Here is a 7,334-nt window from a genome sequence, read left to right as displayed (position 1 = left end):
GATTAGACAGAAACTGATAGTGGGGTGCTCCACTTGTTCGTTAGATAAGGTTCACATGATGAGAAGTAATGTGTCAAATCATATATAGATTGGCCTTACAAAGGAGACCTAGTTTATACCATATATAGGTTACAATAGATAAGAACTTCACATCTTTCATTACAAAGAAGGTGAGATGGTGAGGAAGGATACCTTGGCAATGGCCTTTGCATTGCTCGTCATAGCTTCATTCACAATCATAAGCACGAATGCGACCGCAGCTGCTCGATTGAAGGATAAGGATTCAGGAGACACCATCATCCATCCCGAAGCAAGTTTTTCTTTAAAACCCAAAATTTTAATTTTTATGGGTTTAATGGTTAGAAGTTAGAACTAATGATATGATTGTTTATCTTTAATTTGAAGGTTGTCACTGCTGCTATTTCATCCGCAATAAGTATGGACTTTTGCAGTGTGGCCCTGTGTGCTGCACTGATGGTTGTTGTGGTTGAAGCCATGAGAAGGTTCCCATGAGCATATTGAATAAAAGACTAGATGTAATACGTGCTTTCTTTGCAACTTAGAGAAGAGTGTTAAATATTCATTCATGGGTTACCCAGATAGTTAGGGTGAATTGGAGATTGTGGTTAGCCACACGATCTTTAGTTTGATTCCCCATCTATGCATCTACAATTTAAGTGAAGACCGAAGTGATGGGTTACTGCGCTAGTCTTAAAATAAATAAATAAATAAATAAATATAATGAGTAGTGAAGATTATTATTGATTAGGATTTGTCAAAATTTTTTTTTTTTGGTATGGAATATGTATCAATTACTATTCACTACAAGTTAAAGATATTGTATTGGGATCAGGTTTTAAAAATTGATTGATTGGCTGGATCGGGAATGGATGGATTCACATCAAAATCGGCATTCAGTGATCTTGTCGATTTACACCGATTCACTCCGATTGATAATCGAGTGATTAGGATTTGTCAATTATTTTTTTTGGTATACACTATGTGTCAATTACTATTCACTACAAGTTAAAGATATTGTATGATCAGGTTTTAAAAATTGATTGATTGGCTGGATCCGGAATGGATGGCTTCATATCAAAGTCAGCACTGATTGATCTTGTCGATTTACACCGATTCACTCCGATTGATAATAGAAATCGTCCCTGACCAAATTGGAACCCGATTCCAAGTTTTAAAGCTCTTATCTACAGCTACAGGAAAGGAGCCTGACCGAATCGAATCTCAATTCCAAGTGTTAAAACCCTAATTGGGATGGTGGGGACAAGGATAGATCTGAACTCTCCATTGGTGTGCGACCCACATCTAACATGGGAACCCATATCCTATGGAGGGTCCAAATCTGTTCTCACCCGTCCAACGTGGGGAGTTGAACTGGATTGGAAATGAAAGAAAGGTTTTCAAGTAGGGATGTAAGTGGATCGGATACGGATTGGGATATAATTTGATTCGATATGGATATCCCTAAATGGATATAGATGTGGATCAAATTCAGATTTTCGACAATCTATTTACTCTCTGACTTGTATTATTCGGACATTTTTCCTCCAATGAATTTAATTTGCTCTTAATCCATCTTTGTAAGTTGTCTTAACTTTTTTCCTCATTTTCTAGAACCTATTTAAAACTTCAAGAAATCTCAAAATTGTTACTTGATTTTCTAATTTGATCTGATGATTATTTTCTGGATAATTTGAATTTAAATTCAAATACTCTTTAACCGAATACATACACCCCTAAAGAAATACAGATGTCGATTCAAATTCGGATTTCAGCTACCAATGTACGTCCCTATTTTCAATAAAGTTGTCCTTTCTTACTTCGCTGGTGTATATGGGCTGGGCTCAGCATTTATTATCTTTATAAGCCTTTCGCTGGACTTGGACAGGAAATGGCAGCAAGCCTGCAGCTGGCCCAGCCCAACGCACGCAAACCCCAGCTTGTTTAGAAGTTTCCAATGGTCCAGAAAGTAATAGAATGTTCAAGAAAATCCAGAGAAAGAAACCAAGGAAAGTACCAGATATAATCAATTCCTTTCCCAATAAGTCTTGAATACTCAAAGCCAAACAAAGAAAAACACGGGAAAGTACTAGAATCCTCCCTCCCCTGTTCTATAAATACATGATTGCTGTCCCTCCTCTCCAACGTTCAGAAAGATTTCCAATACAAGCATATCCAACTATCTATCAGTCTTAAGTTTCTCTGCAATTCAATCCAAAGCAAAACAAAGAACCACAGATAATGTCTCTCATTCCAAGCTTTCTTGGTGGCCGAGATCCCTTCGCAATGGACATCTGGGATCCATTTGATTTTAATAACTTTCCATTCCCCACTTCCCTTTCTGTTCCACGTCCTCAATTCTCCAACGAAACTGCTGCGATCGTGAATGCTCGAATCGATTGGAAGGAAACTCCAGAAGCCCACATTGTCAAAGCTGATCTTCCTGGGCTCAAGAAGGAAGAAGTGAAGGTCGAGGTTGAAGAAGGTAGAGTCCTTAAGATCAGTGGCGAGAGAAACATAGAAAAAGAAGAGAAGAATGATCAGTGGCACCGAATGGAGCGGAGTAGCGGAAAGTTCCTTCGGCGGTTTAGGTTGCCTGAGGATGTGAAGATAGATCAGGTGAAAGCTGCCATGGAGAATGGAGTGCTTACTGTAACTGTTCCAAAAGAAGAAGTGAGGAAGCCAGAGGTTAAGGCCATTGAAATCTCTGGCTAGACGACCTTGTTCTGTGACATCCTTTTGCTTTCAGGGCTCTAATAATTGATCTCTGATAAAATATGCTGAAGCTATGGTGAGATACTGAGAATTTTCCTTTTCCCTGTTCTACAGCTTCAATAAACGGAGCATGAAGTGAAAATATTTAATGAAAGACACAAAGAATAGTTTTGTAATTATTAAAAAAAAAAAAAAAGAATTTATATGTTGGTGTGTGGGGGTTACGCTCCTGCTCCTGTTGAACTGTTGAAGTGTGATTCACGGTTTTTGTATTTTCCATGAAGTGTGTTTAATAAAAGTATATTATTAAAAAAAAAAAGAAAAAAAAAGGATAATTTACAGTACCATCCCTAGAGAATCTCACTACTAGAGAGACATTCCTTGCATGATACCAAATTATACTCAAACATCCTTCTGTCAGTCACTCTTAAGTGAGGATTTAAAATGATGATTTCACGTTCTTGAGTAAAACACATGACCCTAAAGCTGAAAATGGTCGGAAAGGTATATCTTCCTCATTTGGGTATGAACGATCCATGGACGATGATTGTGAGGTTTCCAGATCATTTCGGAAGCGTTTGGATCACGATTCTATTGGTTTTGAGAGGAGAAAGAATTATGATCTTTATCGGGATTGTGGTGACAGGGGTATGTCACTTTCGTCTAGGAATCCCTATGGCTTTGTTTGGTTGCAAGGGGAATGCAAAATTTTTATGTAAAGTGGAATTTTTTTCTCAAAAAAAAAAATAAATTTAGATGTTTGATTGCAATGGAAATATATTTTACACGTGAAAAAAATTTCACTTAACCATAAAAATTCCCTTTTTACCCCACTCATGATTCTCAACGATCTCTCTCTCTCTCTCTCTCGTGACTCAATTTGGTTTGTTTTGACCAAAAGACTTTGAGTTTGAGCCAGATGAAGCATTACTAACCTGTTGGGATTGTTTTGACCAAAAGATTTTTGGAATGGGCCTTTCAGTTGTTATTACTTGTGATCTATTATTGTTTTCTTTGTGATCAACTTTTATATTATTTTAAATATTTATTTATGCTGCATTCATTTGATTTATAGAATGAAATGGTTTATTTTGATTAGTGATATGACATAGTATCTGATGCCATTTGGTTTGATTTGGTACAGACCTTGAATGACCTGATTCACATAACCAATATACATTTTGAGCAGTTGGGTGGGTTCTGGATTGAAAAGTACTCTCCCCCCATCTCTTTTGAGGAGTTTGGTTGGATTATTAGTTTTTTAAAATTTTACATCTATTTTACATCCAACCAAACAACTATGGTAAATTAATTTCACTTCATTTCTGTTGCAACCAAACGACTCAAAAGGGAAAAAAAAATCACTTCACTTCCTTTCACTCCACTTCACTTCACTTTCTATTTCTCTTGCAACCAAATGCAGCCTAAGGGATCGGTCATGGCAAGAAAAGAGTGTTTCATTGTAGCAGAGGTTCGGGGAAGCAAGGATGTTAACAAAGATAAGAGGTTTAATGTCGACACTGGGAGAGGGAGTAGAGTTGCTTCTGAGGAAAGAGGAAATGTAAGATCGCTGCAGGGTTCGAGAGATGTTCTGAAGACATCTCCTTGTTCGAAGGACTCTGGTGGGGAGCTGTCTAAGAGTATTGAGGTGAAGAAGAATGAAGAAGTGCACGGAGAGAGTGGCAGTAGCAGTGAGATGGAAGAAGGGGAACTGCAACCTGAAGCTGAAGGTTCACCTGCACCTGAAAGGGGAAAGCCCGAACATGAAGAACCAAAACCAGAAACTGAAGCTGAACCTAAACCTGAATCTGAACCCAACCGAAATTCCAATCAGGTCCAAGCCAACAACAAGAAATGACAGACCTTAAAACACCGAGAAATAGAAATGCAAACACAAGCTCCTTTTTGTAGGGTTTGTTTTTCTTGTGTCTCAATGGGATCTTTTCTTGTTTATGTAATTTAATTGAAAACTACTAGATCATATTCAGATACTCTTCTCTCATGGAGCTTCTATTGATTAGAGCACAACCGGTCTGGGGATGAAGAAGATGATGGGGCTAAGTTGTGAGGGGTTAAGAGAGGGTATATTAGGTACTTCTCTTTTTAGAAGGGTATGTTGATATTTTGAAAAAAATATATCTGCTGATGTCAGCATTTAAGGTATATTCCTTAACAATGACTGACAATAGGGGGTCTGAGTATAATTTGGTATTATGCAGGGGGTGTCTCTCTAGTATTGGCATTCTCTAAGGGGAGGCGTTGTAAATTACCAAAAAAAAAAGTGTTCGATCAAAGTTTATCTTTTTATAGAATTCAGTAACACAATAAAGTTCATTTTTCTATTGCTATATCTAGGGGTGTAAGTTTGCCCTTGACGGCCCAAATCAGTCTTAGCTTGCCTCGAGCCTGACGAATCCTGTCTAATCCGGTTATAAAGGTCAATTTGGCCCAGCCTGATCCAACCCTAACTAGGGATGGGCTAGGCCTGGGTTGAGACCTAGGCCTAGCCCGACCCTGTCTAACTCGGCCCAATTTAAACCCTGACCTATTATTGTCTTTAGTAATAGTGTTTTCCTTCCTATAGACCCACATCATGTGCTATACAAGCGTTACATAAGCTATCTGTATGACTTTAGCCCACATCATGTGCTACATAAGTCACATACTTTTACCCATTGAGCTAAAACGACTCAATAGCCAAACTATTTCCACACTTTTCTTTACATAGGTTGTTTTTGTGTCTCTTGTCATGTATTGATATGAACTTTAGATATAGTAACAATCACGAAGAATTTGGCTTGTCCAGTTTCTAAGAGATGTGGTGATGCCAAACGATTAAAAAATGTCTATCTTATAATCAAATTGATAACCTTGCTTGCTACAAATTTATGGATTAGGGGTGGACAAGCGTTGACCATATTCTTAACATCTCGCCATCCCCTTTGATAAGTATAGGCTTAGCATTTGTGACCTTTTGTAGGAAACAAAATAATAATAATAATAAAACACAAGACCAACTAGGGTCAACTCGACCCAACCCGGCCCAACCCTGAGCTCGGTAGGGTTGGGCTTGAGCATAAACCCAGCAGGGTTGGGTTGGGCTTGGGTTGAGTTTTGGGGATCTAGGGTTAGGGTTTTAAGAAACCTAGCCCAACCCGGCCCTGTTTCACCCCTATATATCTCATAACAATAAACATATATTTTTTTCATTTATTTATTTATTGGGTAGAATCATTTTTCATTAGTAGACTTATAGAGAAAACTACCAGCTCCCTGAGCTATCTCCATTTTTTTTTTTTTAAGACATCAAGTTTTGAGTTGAGCTGTAAATGTATGTGATGACATAATATAGAAATACAACCATCAAAGTCACTTTATTTTTTCTTATTAGAAATAAAGAAATTAGATTAAAAATCAAAATATGTTTGGAATATGGCTTTGGGTTCCTTAATCATTGTTTTCCTATCCATATGGGTGTCAAAATCTAGACCAAATCGACATAAAATCGACCAAAAAAATCTATTTCGAACCGAATCTATCATTATTGGATTGGTTTTGGATTGAGGTATGTTGAGGTGGCTAAAAATCAGAGCAATCTAAACTGACCAATAACTAAATCAAAACCAAACCAAATGAAAACGACAAAAATAAGTGATTATGATGTTATAAATAGGTGAATTGATTATCTATTTCTTACAATATTAGTGAGAATATTTTTTGTTGTTAGAGGATTTTTTTTTCTTTTCTTTTGCTAAAGACAGTTATCCAGACCTTCGACCTGATTAGTCCTGCTGGCTCATACTGACCTCACAACCGCATAGAGCAGGTCATACCGAGATTGAATGAGAACCATTTAACTTTCACCAAAAGCAGTAAAGAATAGTAAAGACTCCTATGTGAGTGGCCCCAAGGAAGTAAGATGAATTACAAATCAATGAATATGAGTTTATGGACAGGGAAATTGATTTGTAAATTGTAACAATGTTTCCATTGATCTCCTTATTTACTATACAAAATCAGTTGGATAGTTAAACGAATGATTTGAAAGTGGGGTTCATTTTGTGATTTCAATATTAGTTATCTTCTTAGTAACCAGTTGTCCATTAGTTTCAAAATTAGTTATATTACAATGATAAACCATGATTTTGTCACAGATTTAAAGTATTTTCGCCAAATCTTTCGTCATTGTAGGTTGTGAATGTATGATTTCATTGTAGTTCAAGCCCGATAATAAAACTAATCTAAACTGGTATTAACCCGATATTAGAAAATCGAAATAATCCGAAACAAAATCAGACTAAAGCGGAAATTGATTAAAAATCGAAGTTCCTTAATGGATTGGTTTTGGTCTCCCTCATTCCTATATCGAAACCGATTTAGGCTAACTGAAATTGAGATGAACCGACCGTTTGACACCCCTACATATATATAGCCTGATATGTGTTATACTCGTGGCCAAAATTCTCGGTTAATTTAAATTTTTGGACATAGGTAATACAACTCGGGTGACAACCAATAATAATTGTGGATTTGCCCAGCTTATCACATGGAAGGGCTATAAACCGCTGAAGGGGCTAGGGTAAATACTCTGCCATTGAAGA

At 37.1% G+C, this 7,334-nt stretch overlaps 2 protein-coding genes across 2 annotated transcripts; both read left to right on the top strand.

Moving 5' to 3' along the window:
• The first annotated feature begins 2,132 nt into the window (after nucleotides 1–2,132).
• Nucleotides 2,133–2,938, top strand: LOC122061192 (18.1 kDa class I heat shock protein-like). Its single transcript, XM_042624405.1, has one exon. The coding sequence runs from the start codon at nucleotides 2,260–2,262 to the stop codon at nucleotides 2,731–2,733; it is 474 nt and encodes a 157-aa protein (XP_042480339.1). The 5' UTR covers nucleotides 2,133–2,259; the 3' UTR covers nucleotides 2,734–2,938.
• A 1,233-nt stretch (nucleotides 2,939–4,171) lies between these two features.
• On the top strand, nucleotides 4,172–4,591 carry LOC122060645. Its single transcript, XM_042623771.1, has one exon. It carries the CDS (start codon nucleotides 4,172–4,174, stop codon nucleotides 4,589–4,591), a length of 420 nt encoding a protein of 139 aa, XP_042479705.1.
• The last annotated feature ends 2,743 nt before the right edge of the window (nucleotides 4,592–7,334 follow it).

This window comes from Macadamia integrifolia, chromosome 14 (genome assembly GCF_013358625.1).
Source record: "Macadamia integrifolia cultivar HAES 741 chromosome 14, SCU_Mint_v3, whole genome shotgun sequence".
Taxonomy (NCBI): domain Eukaryota; kingdom Viridiplantae; phylum Streptophyta; class Magnoliopsida; order Proteales; family Proteaceae; genus Macadamia; species Macadamia integrifolia.
The sequence above is the reverse complement of the archived record's forward strand: the minus strand, read 5'-3'. Positions and strand labels throughout refer to the sequence as shown.